General features: G+C 37.4%; 2 protein-coding genes across 2 annotated transcripts; both read left to right on the top strand.

The window, feature by feature from the left end:
* The first annotated feature begins 3422 nt into the window (after positions 1-3422).
* On the top strand, positions 3423-5237 carry LOC145067290 (protein INVOLVED IN DE NOVO 2-like). The gene is made up of 5 exons (XM_079014464.1): positions 3423-4359; positions 4430-4515; positions 4588-4656; positions 4740-5006; positions 5166-5237. Exons 1-5 carry the CDS (start codon positions 3423-3425, stop codon positions 5235-5237), a joined length of 1431 nt encoding a protein of 476 aa, XP_078870590.1.
* Positions 5238-17707: 12470 nt separating this feature from the next.
* Positions 17708-18334, top strand: LOC145067289 (uncharacterized). The gene has a single exon (XM_079014462.1). It carries the CDS (start codon positions 17708-17710, stop codon positions 18332-18334), a length of 627 nt encoding a protein of 208 aa, XP_078870588.1.
* The last annotated feature ends 8281 nt before the right edge of the window (positions 18335-26615 follow it).

The following is a 26615-nucleotide window of genomic DNA, read 5'->3' as shown; positions in this document are numbered from 1 at the left end:
TAGCAACATAAAGTTGCTACCTTTACGTGCTTCTTGTCTCATAATACCAAAACCAATCTAGAAAGGAACTTAACTCATGGGGAATGGCTTTTGCATAGCAACTAACAGGGCTTTCTGCATCTTTGGTCCAAATAGAGCTCAGATCTGGAGTTTCAACTCCAGATCTAACTTGTGCACCCACTTCTCATCACATACTCTCAAAGAAACCCTAAAACTCCATGAAAGATGGATCTAGAAAAGGAGAAAGCCAAGGATAACGATTCATTACCTCTAAATGCTCTAAAAAGTTCCACCAACCCTGGATCCAAGGCATACTCTTGCACCACTATGATTCTCTTCTCTTCTAAGCTCCAATTTACTTCACCAAGGGTAGATCTTGCTCCAAAAACGGTTATGGTGGCTAGGGTTTGGGGTTCTGGACTATAGGGGCTGCAAATGAGCCCTAGGGAAGAGAATAAGATGCTTAAATAGGGCACCAAGTCCCGAAATTAGGGTTTCCCAACCCAGACCAGACTCGCCGAGTCGGTCACTTACTTTACACCCGGAATCCCGCTTCGACTCGTCGAGTTCCTCCCTGGACTCGACGAGTCGACCCTCTTTAACTTATGGTTTTCCTTTCTTTTCTTGACCTTTCTGATTTCGAGTGTTACAAAAATGTTAATTTTAATAGGGACAAAACGGTTCCACCTAGTAGGCATACTACCCATAGGAAGCGTCATATCATTAACCCAATTCCGTGCTGATTTAACAGTAAAGATACCCGACGATTCAAGCTCCCAAGACCACTTATCCGACATTTCCCCTATGTGAATAGGATTTAATATCTCCACAAGATAATCAAATTGGGTCGATTCAGCCCCTCCTCTAATCCCCCGACGCCAATGAAAATTCCGTCCCCTCGAATCCCATTATTCACTTACTCGAGCATCTTGATTAAAGGCCAAAGAAAAGAGCATCTTGATTAAAGCACCAAACATCCTTCTAGAACCTCGTTTGAGTCCCATCCCCCACCACTCTATACATGTAATTAGAAGGAATACAACCATTCTCATGGAGATGATTAATGGATCCTACAATCTTTTGCCAAACACCCCCTCTAGTTCCTATTCTCGAATCGTACGAAAAACCACCACCTTCCCTATGACAAAATTTGACAATTTTAACCCAAAGAGCTCCCTTGTCATTAAGGAACCGCCACTTCCATTTATAAAGAAGGCTGAGGTTAAAAGCATCCAAACTACCAACCTCAAGACCTACAAGTTTCCTATTTAAAAAGTAAAAATTTAATATAGGGGTTTATAGTTTCATACGAGGATAATGACTTATGAGGGTAATAACGTTTTCCATTTGTCTATATTAGATCCATAACGTATTTTTTGTGTGTATTACACCATTAAGGTTGTTATAACTGTTTAGAATTAATCTTTTTTACCGGTTTCTTCTAAAAGGACTATTTGTAAACGGTTATAATAACCTTAATGGTATAATACGCACAAAAAATACGTTAGGGACCTAAAATGGGCAAACAGAAAACGTCAATACCCTCTTAAGTCATTATCCCTTCTATCTAGAGTAAGGAGTTTGAAATAAGGAGTTTGCATCAACTTACACCTTATAACAATGTTTTAAAAACCGGTTTTTTAGTTGAACCGGTATGGTGACCGGTTCCCGGTTCAACCGGTTTGACCGCCGGGTGAACCGGATTCTATATTTTTCAGATTTTTTTCTATTTTCCTACACATACATACATATATAAATTATGAATTTGATTTTAAAAGTTCAAACATTAAATATACATATAAAAATAATTTGTAGATAAATTCAAATATATTAAAATAACACATAACCATAAGTTTTAGTGTTTTACATCAATCCATATACGTCAAAATGAAAATAAAATATAATACCGAAACAAAAAAGAGTTTTAGATGAATACAAACACATCAAAAAAATTTATAAAATTTACCATGTGTTTTTATTTAGAAAAAACTAAATAGATTTGAAAAAAATAACCAAAGTTTATTATATAAATGGTTATTTTTATGTGGTTTTATTAGGTTTAACCGGTTCAACCGGTTTATTTTGACCGGTTCAACCGGGTTTTTCCAAAAACCGACCGGTTCAATCCGGTTTAGAAATAAATATAAAGCCGGTGATAGTTGAACCGCTTCCTCTGCCGGTTCCCGGTCCAACCGGTTCGACCGACCGGTTCAAACCGGTTTTTAAAACATTGCCTTATAGCACTTAAGAATTTAATATCCTGTCACTAAAAGAAAAACAAGATTTTGAAGCTAAAATACTATCAATTAAGGCTGGTACTTATAGTTATCAAATTGTTTCCTTTTTTGCCACCATTATAAGTGATCAAAGTTGCATAATTAGCGTAGTCTTCCATAATTACATATTTTGGTACTTTTTAGATAAAAAGTTCATCTAAAAACATTTGAACTCATGAATGTTTCGACTGAGAATAGTCATTTAACCAAACCAAGATATGTCAATAGTTTTCAAACCGACGATATCAAAGAGGAAGCTGTTCGATGAGTTGGTGGTGATGGCAGATGGCCGTGATTCACAGCTTGTGTCTCTGACCAATAGGCGGGAAACGAAATCGACGCAAATTAGGAAACGGAATCGTGACTATGCAACAACGCTATCAGCCCCACGGATACTTCGAACGAATAATCTTCGACTTCTACGATATTATTTACTTCTTAAACAGTTAAACCACGCTCAATATCTTCGACCTCTTTTCCAACCAGGTAAACTTTTTCTCTAAGAACATCTCAAATTTTTGAGTTTTGCCGATCTATCTTTCTGTCTGCATCCTGATTTTGTATTATCATGGTTGGTTTGAATTTGGGATTTCTGTCAATACTGATTTATTTTTTATACTGTATTTTGTTCATGATTACGTCAACTTGGATAATTTATTACAATTGTAACTGTGTCATAGTATTTTTTTTTTTTCAAATATGTTTGTTTAATGCTTGCTAGGGCACTTTTTACGATTTTCTACTTGTACGTAGTTGACTCTCACTATGATGAAAATTTGTAGTACTTATACCAGGTTCTTGATACTTAAAGGGTTATCCTACTTGTGGTTATATGCTTGTTCTAACATTTTTTTTCCATTTAAAGAGTTATTCTACTTGTTTTCTATAGAATCATATTGCTTTGTACTTTAATCCATTCATTTAGCATACCCAACAAATATAGGGTTACATGTTGTCATTGTTGTTGTTAATCTTTTGTTACAAAAAAAAAAACATTAGTTTTTTTATAACATTATTGTCGATTATGTGAGTCAAAACAGTGTAAAAATATGTCGAGGTCAAGCTTTTGGTAAAGGGGTTCCATAAAGAATTGATGTTACAAATCTCTCATTTGTTGTGCTTGATATTTTGCAATATAGGTGTACGATGACTGAACTAAAGCAAGAGACAATCATTAGTGATCTTGAGTTTGAGGAATATAAATCCAAGTATTACAAGCAGCTAAGAGAACATAAGGTCAAAGTCTTGTCTTCAGAAAATACTTTTAAATGTCCTCATTGTTTTGAGAGTAAAGAATACTCTTACAAGGACCTCTGTAGACATGCATGTATAATCGCAAGAGAATCAAGAAGTGCTGATTTGAAAGAAAAGGCCAAACATATGGCACTAGAGGAGTATTTGGAGAGGTATTTTGATTCTAAATTTAAGGATTCAGAGTCAAGTGGTAAAAGCACTGATTTAGAGGAGAATTGTGACAACGTTATGAGGGACATTAATAAGGAAGAGTTGGTTGTTTGGCCTTGGATGGCTGTGGTAGCCAACATACCAGTTGAACACGAGGATGATAGCTATTTATATGATGGTTTTTTGGGTGATATGGCTAAAAATCTAAAGGATGAGTGGATAAAACAAGGCTACAAACCTCTAAAAGTCTATCCTTTGTGGAGTTGGTTTGGTCACTCAGGATTTGCTTTGGTGAAGTTTGGAAAAGAATTGGATGATTTTAATAATGCAATGAGGTTTGTGAAGGATTTTGAGGTGAAGAAACATGGGAGGAAAGATTGGAATGATAGCAACAAGTGTAAAGATGATAAGCTCTATGCTTGGATTGCAAGGGATGAAGATTATTTCTCAAATGATCATGTTGGTGATTTTCTTAGAAAGAATTGGGCTTTGAAGACTCTTTCTGAAATCGAAAAAGAAAATGAAACAAAAAGCCCAAAACTTGTTATGGAGTTGGAAAGTCTCTTAGATGACATGAGCAAAAAAAGTAGAGAAATTCAGTGTCAAGTAAGCATGGCAAATTCTCATATAGCTTCTGTGATGAAACAAAACGATATGCTTATTGAGAACTATAATAAAGGTAGTAATTTCTAAAGCGTTTCATGAAGTTATACTTATATGTTTAGATTCCTAATTTTGTTCTTGATTAGATCTCAAAAAAATGAAAGAGAGAGCCAACAAGATGATTGAGCATCTACAAATGAAATTGCAACATGATGATGGTGAAAAGAAAATGGTAATGGTTATTTGTTGTTGTTGATGCTTTGGATGATTTTATAATAAGTTCACTATATCTTCTATTTTGCAGAATAAATCGGCAATGTTGGAGAAGAAGAAAGCATATGATAGATTGTGGAAGTTGGCATCTGATGAGAAGGTTTGTTACAAACTTTGTTTCTTGAATCTTACACGTGTTTTTGGATATTGTTTTCTAATAGTTTAGTTATGAACACATGACAGAGAGATAATGAGAAGCTTCAGAACAAAATCATGGAGCTTGAGATTAAGATTGATGATGATAAGGAAGTAGAGATGAAGCAAATGGAAGTGATGAAGAATTTGAGTGATGAGAATATGGAATTAAAAAAGAAAATTGAGTGGATTGAAAAAGATGTGAAGGAAAAAGAAAAGGAAATAGAGGAGTTGAAAGGGCTAAATCAAGCCTTATTAGTAAAGGAAAAATTGATCAATGATGAATTGGAGGATGCTTGTAAAGTGTTCATTTCTGTGAGTTTGTTTCCTTCCAACTGTAATTTTAAAATATGCATCTCTATCTTGATTAAGCATAAAAAAGTATCGGATTTGTCATGTATATGTTTTACAGTTTTACCATCTTCTTGTTATTACAAGATTAATAATTACCATTTTATCCCTGTTTTGAAACAGGGTATGAGAGAAATTTTTGATCCTCCTGCACAGAAGAAAGAACAGAAATGCAACCTTAAAAGAGGCTGTTGAATTTATCCTAAACCAATTGAAAACAGAAAAACAAGTGAAATCAGGTTGAAGATGACCCAACAAGATAGATAGACTCTTAAATTGTATGGCTTGAGTTTGACATATTTTTGCTGTAAATATGCTTAGGAGGTGGTGAAGTTATTGAGGATTTTATCATTCATATGGTAATTATTCAACAAGAATGTTGATATAGTTTTTATTGTAGTATGACTAGTCACATTAATCGACTGAGATTTACTATTTAGTTAAAACATTGCGAAAAAATTTCGGTGTAACTTTTAGAATGTCTTAAATGATTCATTTAAGTTTAAATGTTAGGTATATGTATTTTCATAATTGGTGCCTTGTTGATGATTAAGACAACAATATACCAAATTTCTTGGTGTATTTCTAAGTAAGTAGTTAAACATATCTTTTTTGTTGTTAGTTATTTATTTTGTGGAAGAAGGCTGATGTCTTTGTTTCACAGCAGTAGAAGGGAGGAAGCAAAGACGGAGACGTGGAGGAAGTCGTGGCGGCCGACGGATGTGGAAGAAGTGGTTGTCAGTGTGAGGGAGAAAAGGGCCAACGTCTTGTGGGGCTTGGGTCGATGGCAACTCCGGAAAAAAGATAAAAGAGGTTTTTTAGGTTAAGGGTAAGACAAGGAATAATTTTAACAAATGAATGGTTCATACTTCATATCCAGCTTCTTGCTGAATGATTCATAGGACTCTTAACGATTTAGAGGCCAAAAAACGACAAATCGGACGCTTTGACCGGTTCAACCATTTAGAGACTACCTCTTAATGGTCTCATTAAGAGGCTATCAAACACCCCGATTAGTTGTTAAAAATCATTTATTTTAGGTGGCATGTCAAAAAATTAGTTTTTTATTTACAAAATCACACTACATACACGTTTGGTGGGTTTAGTGAGCTAACATGACCTCGGAGGCATTGGTGGATTTAGTATGTATCCCGGAGTAGTCCGGGATACCCCTCAAAAAAAATTCAGTAGTGTAATTTTTTTTTCTTATTGTGTATTACACGATTTTTTTTTACCGAGGATACCCCTTTACTCCGCCACTGCTCGAAGGTGCACGGCTACACCATACCCCTATACATGACAGTCATCAAATTTGAGAGATACGACATACTTGTCTGGTCATTTCTAAGGTGGCCTAGGGGGTGTGAGGCTACACCATGGCCCTACACATGGGGTCAACAAATTTGAGAGACACAACTCTCTCTCTCTCTCTCTCTCTCGTTAACATTTGGATCCATTTTGTCAAAAGTGAATCCATGGGATGGAGTTTATAACATTTGGATCCATTTTGTCAAAAAGTGAATCCACGAGTTCGAGTTTATTTCCTTCTTCATTAATCCTTTATTTAGTTTCTCGTACCAATTCCTCATCTTCAGTCGCTAAACCTTTGGTGCTGCTTCTAAAAATTGTAATGCCTAAAAAACCATGATAATTTTTTTCATTTTTAAACAGTGGGGAGAGAATGATGTGTCATCACGTCGGGCCCTTCCCTTTAGTACCGAAAGTACCTAAAACCAAAAATATAAACTGTAAGCAAAATCCTAGTGAGTTTCCTCAAAGTGCCACATACCATACATCAATAAGTTAGTGTTATGGGCCAAATCATAGTGTTAAAAGTAAACTCCTGTCGAGGGCCAAATCCTGGTCTCCGTTTAAGTGTCAGGGCCAGATCATGGTCTTGATGGGTTTTGGTCCTAAGAACATCCTATGTGCTCATACAAACCTTAATGCTTGGATCTAGGTTTCTCTATTGTACATGCAAGTTATCCAAGACTATAAACCCTAATTCTAGCATTCAAGTAATCATATTAACATAAGAATGGGTTTAAGATATTACCTTGATTGTTATGTAGCAATAACAATCTCAAATCTCCTTATATTGACTTTAGAACGCTTAGAGTCACAAATGTCACTCCTCTAATGGTTCACAAACACCATAAGCAAGAGGATGAAGAGGAGAGAGGATGGAGGCTGCCCAAAACGTGTTCTAACCCTAGAATAAAGCTCCACCACGTTTTTGGGTCATAAGGGTCATATATATAGTGAGGCTATTAGGGTTATCTAACAAGGAAACCCTAATTTGGATGCTTAAGCCCTAAGCAACCCATGGTTCCCTTTCCTTAAGGCCTTGGACGATTTCATTATGGGCTTCCCCATAGAATTCGTCCACTCCTTATTTTAAGGCAATCCATGGCCCAAATTGCAATTATCTTATAATTACAATTCCAGTCCCTTAAGTTTAATTAATCTCTTTTAGTCACAAAACTAATTACCAATTAATTATTGACTAATATTAATTAAACAATATGATTTCTCTTTTAATATATTATTCTCATAATATATTAATAAATCATATTTAATCCTTTCTCTCCATAATTCATCCTATCAAGTTGCTTTGGTGAAGGCAACCCAAAAGGACCATGCACCATCAGGTCAAGTACATACCAAAATAGTTATGGACTTAGAAACTAATCCAACAATCTCCCACTTGGATAAGTCTAATAGCTATTATGCATATGACTTCAGATCCTGATCTGCAATCGTAGCTTTCCAAAGCCGCTGTCAACTCTGATCCTATCAGATACGCGTGTCCTTAGATAAGGGATCATTTATTCCTCCATTCTAGATATCGTAAGACATGATTTCTAATCATTCTCTTTGTACTATATCTCGACTTACGGTTTATGACGACTGACTAATTGAACAAATCAAATTAGCCCTAGCCCGGCCGAGCATTTACGTTTGTCATCACTAAATCATCGAGGGGCCCAAAGATATCGCTTTTATCCTACTTTGGATTAAAGGAACAGATAAATTTTGATACAATGCTTGCTTGCACTCACTCACCGAATCACACACAACAATATGTTTTATAACACCAAGTTACTGGTGCGTTTACATATTATCAATATGCAACCGACTCGCAAGATACAACTCACACATCTCGGTTTCAAGAATATAAGATGTTATCGTCTCACCAATCACTCGTGATACAATCCATGGAGTGATCCAAGTGGGTGTGGGTTTGATCCAATGCTCAAATCATATTCATAAGCACTCATGAACGTTGCAACAAACATTTGCTTATGTCTAATGCTCTTTAGACAATCCACACACCAATTCACGACAGTCTTCATTCATACCTACTTCCAACATATGAACGACTGTGGCCCGTTCGAATAATTTAACTGTTCTTAACCAATTAAATTATTCAGGAAGTCAAAACATGCAAAGTGAAACACAAGAATAATACTAACCCCATATGGCCTCAAACCTTTGAGTATAAATAAAACTCCCTTTTATTTATCACTATATCGATTACTCATTATTTGTCGTTTCGGGTAATCAACTTCTTACTTGAATTACAACACTTGTCCCATGCTCCTAGCATGCACACAATGTTTACCTATGGTTCTTACTTTGTGAAATAGATCAAATTGAACACATTTCCAATCATTCTCATTTCACAACTCCAAATCCTTTTCATAAGTGTAAGAGTATCAAATTCTTGCCACTTATAGAATATGCTAGATTCTAACATTTTATGCAACGATCCATTTGTAATATCACTGCACCAAAGTCACAAAGACTATTGTCAATGAAATTACAAAGTCCTCTATCGGAGATTGTTACAATACAATTCCTTAGATATGATGTCTCTCACTCAAAGAACATTCCTTTGAACATCCTTTTGCATAAAAGTTTCTAATCTAGACATAGATTTTCAATATTCAATTCCCAATATGGACACATTTCCATATTCTCCATATGACAACTCATTCTTAATAGAATCTTATCTATTCATAATAATGTCGATATGGTCCATCCAATATGGAAACATTTCCATATCTTCCAATGCTATACTTCCAACTACTCACAAGTGACCAATCCTCGGCGAACTTTGGATTGTCCTTTGATAGTTGTTTAATTGTCTTAGTCAAAACCGATTCTTGTCCTTTTTCCCTCTAAATGCGCTATACATTTGGAAAATTTTAGAATGGTCAAATATTAAAGCATTTGCAATCAATCCTATACCCGAAGCGTATGAGACACGATGCATAATGTTTTATTTGCTATGTTCTCAAAAATCGAATTGTGAAGAGGAATGTCGTAATCATAATCGAAATTTTAAGAACACACTATGTACCTTTGACTAAATTTATTAACATTTCTCAACCTAAGCCTTTAGATTTGAAATGAAGCATAATATTCTCTCCCTTAATTATAGCAAAATAACTTTACAACCCTTACGACTTTGCAAGGTATAACTCTTGTTTTCTATAATTAATATTGCCAACTTGCAATACTTGCCTTAATAATCATACAATCATAACATTTATGCTCCCACTATCATGATGATTATTATAAAACATAACACTTATGCTCCCACTAGCTTCGACATGTATTCATAAACATCTTAACTTTTAGAAAAACAATACCTATTGAATTTCTTAAGTCCATGTTTCTAATACTTAATGCTTTGATAATCTTTTATCAAGGCCTCTTAAACTTATACACCTTTGTCTTAGATAGTTCATATGTGTGTCTAAACAATTGCCAAACCTCACAATTCAAATTATGGAAAGGGATATCGTAACCATAATCGAATTCGAGAATGCAATTTTACAATCACTATCTTCTTAAAATCTTTCTTAGTGAAAGTATTTCCTCACAATCATTTTCATGAAGGAGGAAATCTTATGACACTTAGATTTAAACGGTGTATTTGTTCCTATCCATGTGAATTTGTTAAAACCAAAGTTTACGACAAATTCAAACTCATATGGATCGAACTTTCTAAATATTGATTTCTTGCCTTATGGTAGCACAGCTGCCCACCATGTCTTCCAAGTAGTTAAGCAGCTCACCCTTTCCTATCAATGTACCTTTCATTGATTAAGGTGCCTTGCCTTTTATGCGTTCAAAATGAGAACTCATAGAACTCACATGCATAATTAACTCAATTGGAACAGGACAGAAACAAAGTGATGTCAACACGATAGGTTGTAAACCTCAACTCGTGTGCTAGTGATGATCGATAAGGTTTATTTGATTTGTTCTTGAATCCTCTTAAGACCATTAAGACTCCCACTGACTCCTTGACACATACGATTCTCTTGTTAATAACCATTTCTTAACAAACAAATATTCAAGAGTTAGTGTAGCTTTTATCAAAATATTTCATAAATTGGTCCTAGTTGGTCTTTGTCTTATCCAATACATCACAACTTTTCCATATTTGATGAATGCTATAAACCTTCTTAATACTTATCACTCAATATCACAATCTTAACTCTAAGACTTGTTTTGGAACGAAGTATGATTGACTTCTTGATTTAACCATTTCTTCAATTCTTGATTCCTCTTCTTAGACATACAATTGTACTAAGACTCACTTAGAGGATCAATTGAGATATGGTTCTTAATCATTAAGACCTATCATAAAGCATAAAAGCCACTCTCCCTTCTTCTTAGAATGGAGAAACTTTTATCTTTCTGCCTACTTGATTCTTCTTATTCGTTCTGCTATTGATTTAAACTTTTTCAATCAGTTCAGAATTACACTTAATCTTGTAAGTATAATCATATTTACTAAACCTTTAGTAAATCATGACAAATATCTTTGTTACTCTTATGGTGGACTTGATCAACACGCAACTTTGTGTATTCGATCTCCAAGTCCTTCACTTGACACTTTGTCAATGAATTAGTCTAATTTCCAAATATGAAATTTCTCATTCATCGTGCAACCAAGTTGCATGATTCCAAGTTTCTGTCCAATTGAAACTTGGGCGATGAGAAACTCTCCCTATTTGGTAAATTCTCGACTTTCCATAATAAGAACCAAATCCATTATTGCTAATAATAGAAACATTTTAACATCAATTTTTCATACACGCCATTGTAAGGATAAATAAATAATATAAAATCAAAATTTATTTTATTGCGGAAAAAATTTATCCTTACAATGCAATTCATTGAAAAACTATGCTAATACATCTTTCTTAGCAATCTAATTCTAACTCTAAGTAGTAGCTCAAGAATCTAATCTTCGAGAAATGCGATCGAAATCCATTCCTTCACGGTTAGATTCTGCTCACTTCTTCCCTTAAGCTTCCTTTCTTTTCTTCGATCCTACAAAACATCAATTGCAATCTTATCACATTATGTATTAAGAATCTAGAATAGAAGCTTAAAAGAGTTAGTTAATGGATTTTACCTATATTAGAGCCATACGTTTCGACTCTCCCATCTCTTAGATCTCTTAGGTAAATGGGGCAGCTTCGTCTCCAATGCCCCTTCTCTTGGCAATAAAAGCAAATTGACTCTTTTGGAACATGACATGGAACTACTTCAGACATTGCCTTTCTCTTATGATCAAACTTTTCAATCATAGCATGTCTTTCGTTGCCATTGTCTATATCCATAGAGGTCTTGAAGGCAGATTCACCAATCAACTTTGCTTTTCTATTGCGCCAAACCATTGTTGATTCAGTAGCAGTAAGCATATATGTGAGATCTATAAGGGTCACGTCGCGGTTCATCATATAGTACTCTCTTACGAACTCACTATATGAGTTAGGAAGTGACTGAAGAACCCAATCAACAGTCATTTCCTCACAGACAACGGATCCCAACATTTTTAACCTATCAATGTGTGACTTCATCCCTAGGACGTGTGCACACACCGACTTTCCTTCTTTATGTTTACTTGCCAAAAGGGCTTGAGTGATCTTGAACTTTTCAAGCCTTTGAACTTGTGGGTTAGGGAGAACAATTGGAGGAGGTGGAGGAAGTGAAGACTGATTTCTTGTTCCTCGATCGAATCGTGGAATACCATCTTCATGTGGAAAGCTTGTTCCACGGGATTTGGGAAGACCATAGTTGTCGAACTTTGACATCTACAAAACGGGAGAAAAAAAATTCAAGTTAGTTGATTGATTGAGTCCTTAGTAAATCACCCAAATGAAATACTAAGGCTAGGACCCAACACAATATTCTACAACTCGGGAGAGGGATGCCGTAACCCTAATTGCAGAATATTTGAAGGTAAGTGAATGACGATTCATTAATTTCCACCACGAAAAGCGAAAAAAAAAATTTAAGTTTTAAATATATGAAAACTCCTAGATCCTTTGAGATTCATTGAACTTTGAATGGCATGTTTAAATCTCGATATGCCCCTCTTGTTTGTGACTGGGATGCCAAGGATCACAAAGCGGGTGTGAATAACCATGCAAACTTACATGGTGCCATCACATGTTACAGTCACCTATTCGATGTGCCGGTAAACCACACACGCTCCACCGAACTATGAAAAACATTGAGTCACCCTTTGCTACCTTTGCTTAGAACCATTTTGTGTGCCGGTAAACCACACACGCTCCACTAACGTCTTCGCAAGGGTACAAAGTGTAATTTCATGGAATTGCATCAATTCACTTTGCCTAAGTAACTAAGATTGGGAATTCGAAAAATATTTAGTTACTTTAGTAATTCATTATACTTATAATGGAAGGTTTCGTCCTATCCTACCCGTTCGGCTAACGACCCTCCACTAGTCAAGAGTGCGGTGGGTAAGATTGGATACCCATTCAATCGCCATTTTATAGGCAATTTCCTTAAATACCCCTTATAGACCAGCTTCGTGAATGAGGCCTACTAACGGTAAGACTGACTTTTACTCATACATATATATAATGTTAGACTTTTAATGTTATATATATATATAGTATAGGGTGTATTTTACACTTTTAAAATATTAGGTGGTCAAATTTAACAATTATACTTTTAATTCAATTAAATTTTAAACCAAAAACTTTATGGATTTATTAAACTTCTTTTAATTATACACCTTAATTAATTAATAAAACCATAAGGGTGTAATTTGAACTTTTTCAAAACAATACTAGAGTTTTAGAATTTAACATTCCTAATTAAACTTTTAATCAACTTTTAAATTCCAAAACTTGAGGGCAAGTTTTGAAACATTTCAAAACATTAGGGTTTAGAATTTAAATATACATCAAAAATAAACTATTAATCAAAATTTAAATTCCAAAACTTGAGGGCAAGTTTTGAAACCTTTTTTAAAACATTAGGGTTTCAACTATTTAAATTTCAAAACAACAAAACTTTTGGGTTCAAATCTAAACTATAGAACTTAAAGGGGAAAACATGAAATTTTTCATAACAACAAGGATCAAATAACAAATAATCTAAATTAACATTTAATCACATAATTATCCATATTTGATTTATTTAGTGATTTCTTGCAAAACAATTTACCAATTTAATCAAAATAATTAATCAATTATCACATAAGGAAACAAATATTTTATTAATTGATAAATATCTTCAATTAGATCAAGAATATAGTCAAATATATCATAAAATCGGATTTATATTGATCTAATATGATAAGGCAACTATCCTTAAGCAAAAACAGCAAGAAATCCCGGTTTTCCCTCCTTCTGACGAGCCGACTCGCCGAGTCAGGCATGGATTCATCGAGTCAGCATGCACTCGGCGAGTCCAGCCTCCAGAACCACAAAAATAGAATTTTTCAATCATACAATGCATCAATACAATAGAAACCAGTCTAGGCTCTGATACCACTGATGGGTTTTGGTCCTAAGAACATCCTATGTGCTCATACAAACCCTAATGCTTGGATCTAGGTTTCTCTATTATACATGCAAGTTATCCAAGACTATAAACCCTAATTCTAGCATTCAAGTAATCATATTAACATAAGAATGGGTTTAAGATATTACCTTGATTGTTATGTAGCAATAACAATCCCAAATCTCCTTGTATTGACTTTAGAAAGCTTAGAGTCACAAATGTCACTCCTCTAATGGTTCACAAACACCATAAGCAAGAGGATGAAGAGGAGAGAGGATGGAGGCTGCCCAAAATGTGTTCTAACCCTAGAATAAAGCTCCACCACGTTTTTGGGTCATAAGGGTCATATATATAGTGAGGCTATTAGGGTTATCTAACAAGGAAACCCTAATTTGGATGCTTAAGCCCTAAGCAACCCATGGATCCCTTTCCTTAAGCCCTTGGACGATTTCCTTATGGGCTTCCCCATATAATTCGTCCACTCCTTATTTTAAGGCAATCCATGGCCCAAATTGTAATTATCTTATAATTACAATTCCAGTCCCTTAAGTTTAATTAATCTCTTTTAGTCACAAAACTAATTACCAATTAATTATTGACTAATATTAATTAAACAATATGATTTCTCTTTTAATATATTATTCTCATAATATATTAATCAATCATATTTAATCCTTTCTCTCCATAATTCATCCTATCAAGTTGCTTTGGTGAAGGCAACCCAAAAGGACCATGCACCATCGGGTCAAGTACATACCAAAGTAGTTATGGACTTAGACACTAATCCAAGAGGTCTTTCATACAGATGCTAAAGGCCACACCCTAGTCTTTCATACAATTGCCAGCGGCCAAATCCTGGTCTTTCACACACATATCACAAATAAAACTAGCATCCTATATAATAAGTGATGGGCCGATCTTGGTGCCTTCGACCCATTAATACAATGAGAAAACTCACCTCAGTCCACTAATAAATAACTAGCTGCTCGGCTACAGAACTAGTCGATCCCACACTAAACACAAACAAATCACCTTAATCAAAATTAGGTTATAAACCATAACCGTGGGTCTAAAATCCCAAACCCACACTTACTAAACACAAACAAATCACCTTAATCAAAATTAGGTTATAAACCATAACCGTGGGTCTAAAATCCCAAACCCACACTCCTAGGATAAAAGGCCATTTTATCCTTCCCATAATGGGTCTAACAAACTTGACCTAATAACACAATAATGGCCCCCAAGGTCCATAAAGGCCCAACACATACAACTTAAGGCCCACTAGCAGAATCATGAGGCCCACTCATACTTTAAACAGGCTAAGGCCCAAAACCTAACTAAGGCCTAAAAGTCCAAAGCCCAACCAAAGTTTAGAAACCTACTATGAGGTGTACGCTCGACGTCATATTGTACGCTTGGCGTATTCGACCGCCAGTACGCGCAACGTACCACTTGGTACGCTCAACATACTGGGCTGCTTGCCACCCTAAGCAATTTAGTGCTTAATCCATTTAGCCATAAGGTCCAACTTTCAGATCTCGTCCATTTTAGGGCTCTAATACATAAAGTTGCAAACTTTAACCCTTATCATGTCTTATTGGAACCCAACATCCATTTTTGTCCAACAATACTCATAATAAGAACTCTAACTCTTGCATGGGCCAATAACAACCATCATGATGACATTTTTATGCATCAAGAACAACAAAGAGGCTGAGATCTAACATATCTAACTCTTGGAGTTGCCTAAACTCACAAAGAGAACCCATGAGGCAAAATAAAGCCCACAACAAGCCCTAAACTCTAGCTATCAAAATTAATCATCAAAATAAGAACTTTATACCTTCTCTAGCTCCCAAAGTTGATGAAGAATCTGGATTTAAAATCTTAACCTCAACAAATGCTTGGTCTCCAAGCTCCTTCTTTTTGAATACACACAAAAATGCCCCAAAATTACTTTCAAGCTCAAGAACACTCAAATGATGACTTAGGGTTTCAATGGGACAAAATGAACAATGGAGGTTGATGAGGGTAGAGGTAAAAAGGCTATAATGATGGTTAAATATGGTTCAAACCGTAAAAATGAGGGTTTGACCCAAGCAGATGTATGCCCTACGTACACCACGTACGCCCAACCTACGTGGCTAAAACCCTCACGACCCAGCGATCTCGTATGCTACGCGTACCAAATGTACGCCCAATGTATGAGGGACCAAAATTGCCAAAATTCATAAACTTAAGGAACCAAAGAAGAAGTACCTGGAATCGAATGTTACAAAAATTACCAAGTCGTTCATAATATCTTCTAGCTCACGCCGCTCCTGCTCGATCATTTCTTGTCTACGAAGTATTTTTCAAATGTTCACGTCGCAAATCATTTTTTTTCTTGTTGCGGTTGTATGTGTTGTTAGAACTTTGCTTCAATCTCTACCATGTGCTTTGCTTATTTGTCAACTTCATCCGCATGTTTTGTCACGTGCTTTGCTTTGACCGGTTCAACCATTTAGAGGATACCTATTAATGGTCTCATTAAGAGGCTATCAAACACCCCGATTAGGTGGCAAGTCAAAACATTAGTTTTTACTTATAAAACCACACTACATACTCGTCTGGTGGGTCTAATGAGCTAACATGACCTCGGGAGTGCACCGCTACACCATACCTCTACACATGACAGTCATCAAATTTGAGAGATATGATGTACTTGTATCGACAGTTCAGTTGCTAAGGTGGCCTTTAGGGTGTGAGGCTACACCATGCCCCTACATGGGGTTCAACAAATTTGAGAAACACAACTCTCTCTCTCTCTCAAAGAATTAAATTGCGAGTATTTATTTGCAAGAAATGGTGTGAAAGGTTGAGAAGGAAATTATGTATTTGTGATAAGTTTGAAGTCTTCTAGGGCATCCATTATTATCAATGGTTCTCCAACTAAAGAATTCTCTATCTCTAAAGGAGTGAGACAAGGGGACCCTCTCTCTCCATACTTATTCATTATTGCCATGGAGGGCTTAAATGTGGCTCTCAAATCTGCCAGGGATAAGGGGATCTTTAAAGGGATTCAAATTCCTGGAAATGGACCAACTTTATCTCATCTATTTTACGCGGATGATGCGTTGTTTATTGGTGAATGGTCTAGAGCTAACCTAAAAAATTTGGCACGTATACTCAGGTGTTTTCATATATCATCAAGCCTCAAGGTGAACTTCCACAAATCAAGAGTCTTTGGTATTGGATCCTCCACGCAAGAAACATCGAATTGGGCAAGTTTATTGGGCTGTGAAGCTGGGGTGCTGCCGTTTGATTACCTTGGGGTCCCAGTTGGTGCCAACATGAATCCTAAAAAGAATTGGCAGCCAATATTAAAGAAATTTCATTCAAAGTTATCATTATGGAAGGCCAAATCCCTCTCCTTCGGGGGTAGACTAACTCTAATTAAGTATGTCCTCGGTAATCTTCCCACATACTATTTATCGTTATTTAAAGCCCCGAGTGGAATAGTAGATGAAATGGAGAAAATAAGAAGAGCCTTTTTATGGGGTGGCTGTGAGGATAAGAGGAAAATACATTGGGTGGCTTAGGAAAAAGTCCTAGCTGCCAAGAGTGAAGGCGGACTGGGGGTGGGATCGATACAGGCACTAAACATTGGGTTACTTATTAAGTGGTGGTGGCGTATAAAAAATGAGGGGCAACATCTTTGGGCTAAGGTAATACATGGGATTCACAATTTGAATAACAAGCCTTTTGGACACTTTTCTAATCGGAATGTCAGTGGGGTCTGGAGCACCATCGGAAAAATTAAAAATAAACTGGCGATGCATGGATTAGGTGTTCATGATATATTCAAGATGGAGGTGCAATCAGGGAATGAAACTCTATTCTGGTACGATCCTTGGTTGAGTTCAGGGAACTTAAAAGACAAATACCCCTCATTATTTGAATTGGAAGCCAGGAAGAAATGTTCAATTGCTGACAGAATATCAGGGACAACCTTCTCTTGGAATTGGAAGTCTCATCCTTCTGACCTTGGCCTTGGGTCTGCTGTCCAGGCTCTCGTCAGTGACCTCTATGGTATTCGGCTTGCCCAGGGGAATGACTACTTCAAATGTAAACTAACAGAGGATGGCAGGTATACTGTTAGTTCAGTTCGGAAAATCCTAGATAAACACCCTAGCCCTGTCCTAGGCCCCTTGACAATTAACTGGTACAAAGTTGTTCCCATTAAGGTTTTATGTTTCATTTGGAAGGCTGCGCAGTGCAGATTACCTGTTGCTGCTAAGTTGATATCGAGGGGTATTATGGTCAATTCTTTGTTGTGCAACTTGTGTATTGGACAACAGGAAAATGTTGATCATGTTCTCGTTGGCTGTCCGTTTGCATCTAGAATTCGTGAGAACATTATGAGATGGTGCGGTGTAACTCTTGATCATTGCTCTTTATAGACTACTGGAGATCTACTTCATGCCATTTCTGCGTGGGGTAGTTGTCCCAAGAAAAGGAAACGGCTATTAATCATATGCTATGGGATGCTATGGTGTATATGGAGGTTTCGGAACAAACGTTTATTTGACAATGAAGGAGTTTCTATAATCCAGGCGACCGGAAGTATTAAAACGATAGTATTTTATTGGTGTAAACACAGGGGTAGGAAAGAAATCTGTAATTGGGACGAATGGTTAGTGTCCCCATTTACTGGTGTGTAAAACCTATACTCTTATGCATAGTTATCGATAGCGAATAGCGGTAAATAGCGACAGGCCACCTATAAGCTACGTAGCGAATAGCGGTAAATAGCGACCGCTATTTCATATTTAGCGATAGGTATAAAAGTATTAAAAGATAATTATTATATACCTATTATACGTATTTAGCAATGTTTATACGTATTTAGGAGGTGGACGCAAGGATTCAGAGCAGAGCAAGTCTAAATCATAGAGGCGGGAGAGGAACGAGATTGGATTTTAGTTAGCGCCAACCCTAATACGTTTATTCCAGTTCTTTTTAAAAAAAAATAAAAAAAAATAAAGAAAAAATAAAGAAAAAATAAACCCAATCGATAAAAGTCCCGCTTTCTGTCGCTATTTAGTCCATAGCGGTCATCGACCGCTTCGCCACGCTATTCGCTATAGCGACCGCTATGGTCGCTATTGACAACTATGCTCTTATGTACGTTTGTTTTTGGGATCCTCATCTAGTTACTTGCTAGGTGAGGCTCTCCCCTCTTAATATAATTGTCGTTTCCAAAAGAAATGTAATCTCAAACTTCTTGGATTACTACAGTCAAATTAAGGATTTAAAACAAGTATTGCACTATTGGATTCTAATGATATGTTCATCAAAAGTCAAAGTGAGGAAACCTTAAGTCGACCATCTTTCTCTTATTGATTTTACATCAAACCCTTATTTTTGTTGAGTTGTCCATTTAAATCTTAGTTTAATCCTAGTTTTATTTCAAGTATTTAAAAAGACCAACCCCCTATTTTTATTTTTATTGTTATTTTACAAGTATTTTTACAAATAGATCTTTCATAGAGTTATAAAATTGAGCCAATCTCTGCGGATTCGATCCATTTACCACTATACACTATTTTAGTGTGTAATATTTAGGGCATTTATTTTGTTGGCCTCGACAACCACCAATAGTGATATGTAGATCCGTCTGATTGCCTGCTAAATGATTATATATTTATCTGTTACATATGTCGACATAGTACGATTCTAGGTTGAGGCTTTACTGCTATGTGCGTGAGCCAACAGACCGGGGGTATTTCAGCCCAACGGTTGTGGACCCAAGGATATACCAGTTCGATGACTTATTGAACCCGTTACATATTGTCATTCGAGTCTGATGACTGATCGAGCCGGGGGTAATCTAGCCCGATGGTTGTAGACTTGTGGGTATTCTAGTTTGATGACTGATTGAATATAGCATGCATGATTGTATATGTTCTGGTTGTGTGTGGTACTTTAGGCGAACTCATTAAGTTTTGGCTTACGGTTTTCAGTTTTATGTTTCATGTACTTTAAATGATTATGGTCTTTGGTAGGATTTTACAATTGAAAATTTTACCTTGATTATTGGGATGTTACATTTATCACTCCTTGAGGTCCCTTGGTCATCATATGTACCAGATCTAGACTTACATGTTTGGTGCAATGCATGGAGTTTTGACTACATTTTTTTACCCTATTTTGACCTAGTTTGGTAGAGACTTGCATTGGACATGCATGTCCACAAAGTAAGGGTTTTTTTTATGGTTCATTTGGGGGCAAGGAAGCCTTCTAGACAGTTGGAGCAAAGGACTTAATGGATCAAGTCCTTAATGAGAAATATGGATTCTGCTAGTAGCCACGACGTGGCCAAATGATGACCACGACGTGTGGAGTCCAGCTTCACGATTGTTTTGTCCATATATGCCCACAACGTGGCGAAGGGCGGTCGACATGGCAATGTCTTGCTTATTGTCTATTTTGTCATGTTATGCCCACGACGTGGACAAGAGGTCTCCACGTCGTGGTGGCTATTGTTTTGGTTGACCATTTGTAACGCCCGGGTTTCAGGGCTAAGCATTTTTGTCAATGTAATAGTCTAGGTCAACTCTTGTAACTCTTTTTGAAATAATAAAGATGAAATATTTGAGTATTATGTGAATTATATGTGTTTATTATTTAATTATAAATGTATAATTAATAAAGAATAAAAATGAGCGTCAAAATTAAAGTGTGAGATAATCCCGATATCTCTACATAAAGTTGTAGAATATGTCTCAAGGTTTCCGTTCATATAAGGAACGCCGAAATCCGAGTTATAACGAAGAAGTTATGACCCGTCGAAGTTTCACGACAGAACCGGCACGATACCGGGAAGCGTGAATAGTGAATTTACGATAGAGCGAGATTTAGCCTTAGTGATCTAAACGAAAGTCGTAGAATATGTTAAACTAAGAACATCGATAAAAAGAACGCCCAAATCTGACTTCGTATGAAGAAGTTATGAGATTTTAAACAGACCAATCATGTCCCGGCTTGTTAAAAATATAACTTTAAAAATAAAGTCAAAATTAGCCGACGGAGTCTAAACGAAAGTTGTAGAGTACGTCTTCACCTACGCGTGGATATAAAGAACGTCAAAAACGGAGTTCGTATGAACGAGTTACAAATTATAATAGCATATTTACGTATTAAAATAAAGTATAAATCATGTATACGTACACATATATATACATATGTATATATCATTAGAAAGGTATCGACGATGCGGTCATTATAAGACTAATGCTGAGTTCTTTCGACATTAGCTTAGTACAAATATCATTAAATCCATTTATAATAGTATTATAGAGGGGTGTTTAGTTGTTTATATAACTAAAAGGTCATTAAGTAATTATGGAGGGTAGTTTTTGAAAATTCAATTAGTATAAATAAGAGCCTTGGGCTCTCATATTTCTTGCACCATTCTCTTGATTCAAGAGTCTTTCTCTCCTTATCCCCCGAGCATTTCGGTCCCTCGTGATTCGACTTCTCTTTCTGTAGCTTAGTATAGTAAGGTGAGCGCTGAAGCGCTGCACAAATCTTTCTTAGAAAGATTCAGCGACGAAGTTCTGCCCCTGCAGAGCCCGACTCCTAGCTAAAACCCCCTTGTAAGTAAGTTATGCTTACCTTATTTTAATATAGCTTATAGTTAAAATTAGTATTGTTATTATGAACTTATAATAAATATTTGAGCTATTATTATAACTTATATAAGTGTCGTTATAATATTTTTTTTTAACTACTCGCGGTACGGGGAATCTGGTTTAAAGGGCCGCATAGGGTTGTTGGATTTCAGAAGTGCTATATGCCAAAATGGTCCTGCCCTCCGGTGTTTTATGTCTGGCCCCTGTCTGTACATAGTGGTTGGAAAATATTGTTTAACGCTTATATAATAATAATAATACTAAGACTAATAGTTGGTCACGGTAAAAATTTAGACTAAAATTTAGCGATAATAATGCTAGGTTTCGTCGAAGGAAAATAGAATCGTTAGAAGCAAGCGCTGCCCGATTTTGGAATCATCACCTTAACAAGTGAGTGCATAGTTACTTTCAACTTACACATAGATATGAAGTATTTTATATAAATTACGTGCTATGTGTGCATATTATCTGAATACTTGCTATCTATGCTAGATGAACGTTGTTATACATGTTTTCAATGATTTAAACTGTATATGTATTTTATATCTACGAAAATGTTGGGGTAAAACATGGGTAGATGCAATAGGTGATGTGTGATAAAATGATGAGAGGCCTTGATGTTGATGTTGTTGATTCTGTCATCTAGCGGAGTATGGATGACGACCACGGACTCTTCTAGACAGTCCAGTGGAACACTAGCAGGCTCGCAACCTGTAGGTGTTTGTGAACGATATGTTCACCGGTGTACTCCATCCCCCACATGGTTGCCTTTAGGACATTTATTGCTGAGGAATCCCCTTAGCAGTAGTGTCCGTCCCGATGACGATCCTTAGGCTAGGTCCCTTATGATAGGTGTTTAGGGACGTAAAGTGAGGATAACGGGAACGGGTAATCGGGTTATTGTTGATCGATGAAATTAATAAACTTATTTATTGTGGGTTGAAAACCCTATGTGCTCACCAGGCTCCCAAGCCTGACCCACTCAGTTTTATGTATTACAGGTAGTGGCGCATGAGCATAGATGTGATGTTTTGGACGAGAGATTACGGATATAGGCCTGTAGATATGAAATAATGTAGTAAGGCTTATATTGTACTGTTTATGCTTTTGATCTGTACGAACATGACATCCCGAGTCTTTTAATGAAATACATTTCTATGGAAATGCTTTTGATAAATCTTTATCATATTTTTGTTTTGGGACAAATTCCGCAACACTTTCATTTAAAATGTAACTCTGATTTTTAAACAAAGCATAAACAAACCGGTCTTTTCTGGCCGTGATTTTGGGGATGTCACAGTTGGTATCAGAGCATTAGTTTAAGCGAACTAGGAATTTGTAGGATTTCTAGACTTAAACTTAGAATGCTAAGCGATGATTGTGAGGTGTGAGCACTAGCATATTTTAGGAATTGTGCCTAAAATGCTTTTATGTGCTAAATGCTTTGTGCATAATATGTTGTTAATTGTTCGGATCTATGGTCTGTTGCCGACCGGATCTGGAAACTTTATGTGTTTAGGATTCTAAACGTACGACTACGATATTAGAACTAACATGTAAACGTTTCGGAGTGATAAGGACGATTTAAACGTCTATCCTAAATAAAGATCTAAATTCACCTTATTCGGTGTATAGATCAAGATGGCAAGGACTCGTAGCGGAAATGTGAACGCGAATGGAGATAGGAACCAACCCCCAGTGGTTCAACAAATACCTGTTGTAGAAGAAGTTGCACCTGAGCCAGTCACGATGGCCGGAGTGCAAGCGATGATCCAGGCTATGTTGGATCGTCAAATGGAGGAAACTAGACGTTTGCTCCAGCAAAATCGAGAGGAAGGCACTATTCAAATCGAACAGCCCGAGTTGAACGAAGGGCAGACTGAGGAAGGAGACTACAGTGGAACTGTTGGTCAAGTCAACCAACCAATAGTTCAAGAAAATAACCAAGATGACGGATTCGAGAGAAATGGATGCAAGTACAAGGATTTTCAGACTTGCAAGCCATCGACTTTCACGGGAAAGGAAGATCCAATCGGAGTCATGGATTGGATCTCGGAGATGGAGTTAGCTTTCATGACATGCGGTTGCAGAGGGAAGCTACAGACCACGTTTGCAGTGCGTCAGTTTCGAGGAGGCGCTGTACGTTGGTGGAATACTTTGGGGAAGACTTTAAGCCCCAACAAACCCCTGGAACTGACATGGGCAGAATTTCTGGTACAATTCAAACGAAAGTACTGCTCAGCTCAAAACCTGCTCGAGCTAGAGAACCAGTTTCTAACCCTAAAGAAGGGGAGCATGTCAATCGATGAATACACGAACAACTTCACAGAAAAGACGGAATTTGCCTTGCGTCTTGTTCCGGATGAGCTGACGAAAATTGATAAGTACGCAAAGGGATTACCATGGGAGTACGCGGTGCCAGTGCGTCAGGCACCTACTTTGGAGGAAGCTATCTGGGCTGCCAATTCTGTGGAGGATATGATTAAGGGAAGAGCTGCCAGCAAAGTCGAGGTTGGCGAGAAAAGGAAATTTGACGGATCCTCAAGGTCCAGTAAGAAGGGTAGATTCTCGAAGTCTGGTTCGAGAGGAGGAGGATCAGAAGCGAAGTGGTGTGACAAGTGCAAGAAGAAGCACTCTGGGAAGTGTGACGGAGGGGTCACTTGTTACAAATGCGGAAAGCCTGGGCACTATGCCAATGAATGCACGTTCACTAAGAAGGTCTGTTATGAGTGCAACGAGGAGGGGCACATTTCAAGGGATTGCCCGAAGAAGAAGGAGACAGGAAGACCCAACATACCACCGAAGCCGAAGGCGAGAGCCTTCCAGATGACGCTCGAGGCTGCAAAGGAGGCAGCAGACGTCGCTTCAGGTACCTTTCTTGTAAATGGTTTGCCTGCAAATATACTATTTGATTCCGGAGCCAACTACTCCTTTGTGTCGCATAAATTTGGTGGGAAATTAGCATTGCCTGTAGAAAAACTAGATAATGCCCTGATTGTAGAAGTTGCCAGTGGCAAATTCGTACCTGTTAGTAATCGTATTAGGAACATCGTCATTGACCTAACCGGAAACGAATTCCACGAAGAGCTATTACCCATAGAGTTAAACGGTTTCGACATCGTTTTGGGTATGGATTGGCTTAGCGCCAACGATGCTGAGATTCAATGCCGAAAGAAGATAGTAAAGGTAAACCCACCCGGAAAAAAATCATTTATGGTGTATGGGGACAAACGCAGAGTGAATTCTGGAATCATCTCCCTGATGAAAGCCACGAAATGTTTGTCCAAAGGATGTGCATCATACTTGGCATTCGTAATCGATGCCAAGAAGGAGAAGAAAGAGGTGCAGAATATACCGGTTGTGTGTGATTATCCGGAAGTCTTTCCCGAAGATCTTCCCGGATTACCACCTGATAGGCAAGTGGAGTTTCGTATAGACTTGTTACCAGGAACAACACCGATAGCAAAGGCACCTTACCGATTAGCACCGACGGAGATGAAGCAGCTCATGACGCAACTTCAGGAGCTGTTGGACAACGGTTTTATTCGACCTAGTTCATCACCCTGGGGAGCTCCGGTGTTATTCGTGAAGAAGAAAGACGGAAGTATGAGAATGTGTATAGACTACCGAGAGCTGAATAAGGCAACGGTGAAGAACAAGTATCCATTGCCGAGGATTGATGACCTATTCGATCAGCTGCAAGGTTCGAGCTACTTCTCAAAGATCGATCTTAGGTCAGGATATCATCAGCTAAAGGTGAGAAAGCAGGATATTGAGAAGACTGCATTCAGAACGAGATATGGACACCACGAGTTCTTGGTTATGTCATTCGGGCTAACCAATGCTCCCGCAGCATTCATGGATTTGATGAATAGGGTTTGTAAACCATTCCTCGATAAATCCGTGATAGTGTTCATCGACGACATTCTCATCTACTCAAAAAGCCAAGAGGAGCATGGAAAGCATCTACGGGAAGTATTAGAAGTGTTGAAGAAGGAGAAGCTTTTTGCAAAGTTCTCCAAATGCGACTTTTGGATACGGGAAGTCCAATTCTTGGGTCATGTTGTTAACCAGGAGGGAATAATGGTTGACCCCGCAAAGATCGAGGCTGTGATGAAGTGGGAACGTCCGAAAAGTCCCACGGAAATTCGAAGCTTTCTAGGATTAGCCGGATATTATCGACGATTTATCCAAGGCTTTTCTTCGATAGCTGCTCCATTAACAGCTTTGACTCATAAAGGAGCTACATATACGTGGAGTGAGAAACATGATGAGGCATTCGAGAAACTAAAGAAGAAGTTATGTGAAGCACCGATACTTTCTCTACCCGATGGAGTCGAAGATTTCGCGGTTTATAGTGATGCTTCTGGAGTCGGGTTGGGTTGTGTTCTGACCCAAAGAGAAAAGGTGATAGCATACGCATCTCGACAATTGAAAGAGCATGAAAAGAACTACCCCACTCATGATCTGGAGTTGGCAGCGGTAGTATTTGCCTTAAAGATATGGAGGCATTACCTCTACGGCACGAAGTGCAAGCTCTTCACTGATCATAAGAGTCTCCAGTACCTCTTTAATCAGAAGGAGTTGAACATGAGGCAACGACGTTGGCTAGAACTTCTCAAGGACTACGACTGTGAGATACTTTACCACCCAGGTAAAGCAAATATTGTTGTTGATGCTCTCAGTCGGAAAGTCAATCTTGAAAGGAAAAGGCCAAGAGCGTTAAGAATTGAAGTCGTCTCGACGATTGTGGAAAGCATCAGGAAAGCTCAAGAAGAAGCTTTAGAGAAAAATGACCGAAAGGAAGAACGTTTGGGAAGAACGTTAGTGTTCGATACAAACAGTCGTGGACTGAAGGTATTCCAAGATCGAATTTGGGTACCTAAGACGGGAGGAATAAGAGATCTTCTAATGGAAGAAGCACACAAGACCATGTACTCGATTCATCCCGGTAGCACTAAAATGTATAGGGACCTAAAACCCTACTACTGGTGGCCGACGATGAAGCTCGATGTTGCGAAGTATGTGGCCGAGTGAGTAACATGTG

The sequence above is a fragment of the Lactuca serriola genome, chromosome 8 (assembly GCF_051521515.1).
Source record: "Lactuca serriola cultivar US96UC23 chromosome 8, Lser_US96UC23_V15, whole genome shotgun sequence".
Classification (NCBI taxonomy): domain Eukaryota; kingdom Viridiplantae; phylum Streptophyta; class Magnoliopsida; order Asterales; family Asteraceae; genus Lactuca; species Lactuca serriola.
This window is presented reverse-complemented; position numbering and strand designations above follow the sequence as displayed.

Excerpts from the sequence above, each read along its gene's own strand:
- LOC145067290 (XM_079014464.1), top strand. The coding sequence starts at position 3,423 with ATGACTGAACTAAAGCAAGAGACAATCATTAGTGATCTTGAGTTTGAG. Across the intron at positions 4,516-4,587 it reads ATGATGGTGAAAAGAAAATG|AATAAATCGGCAATGTTGGA; the intron begins GTAATGGTTATT and ends TCTATTTTGCAG. Across the intron at positions 4,657-4,739 it reads AGTTGGCATCTGATGAGAAG|AGAGATAATGAGAAGCTTCA; the intron begins GTTTGTTACAAA and ends AACACATGACAG.
- LOC145067289 (XM_079014462.1), top strand. The coding sequence starts at position 17,708 with ATGCATGGATTAGGTGTTCATGATATATTCAAGATGGAGGTGCAATCA.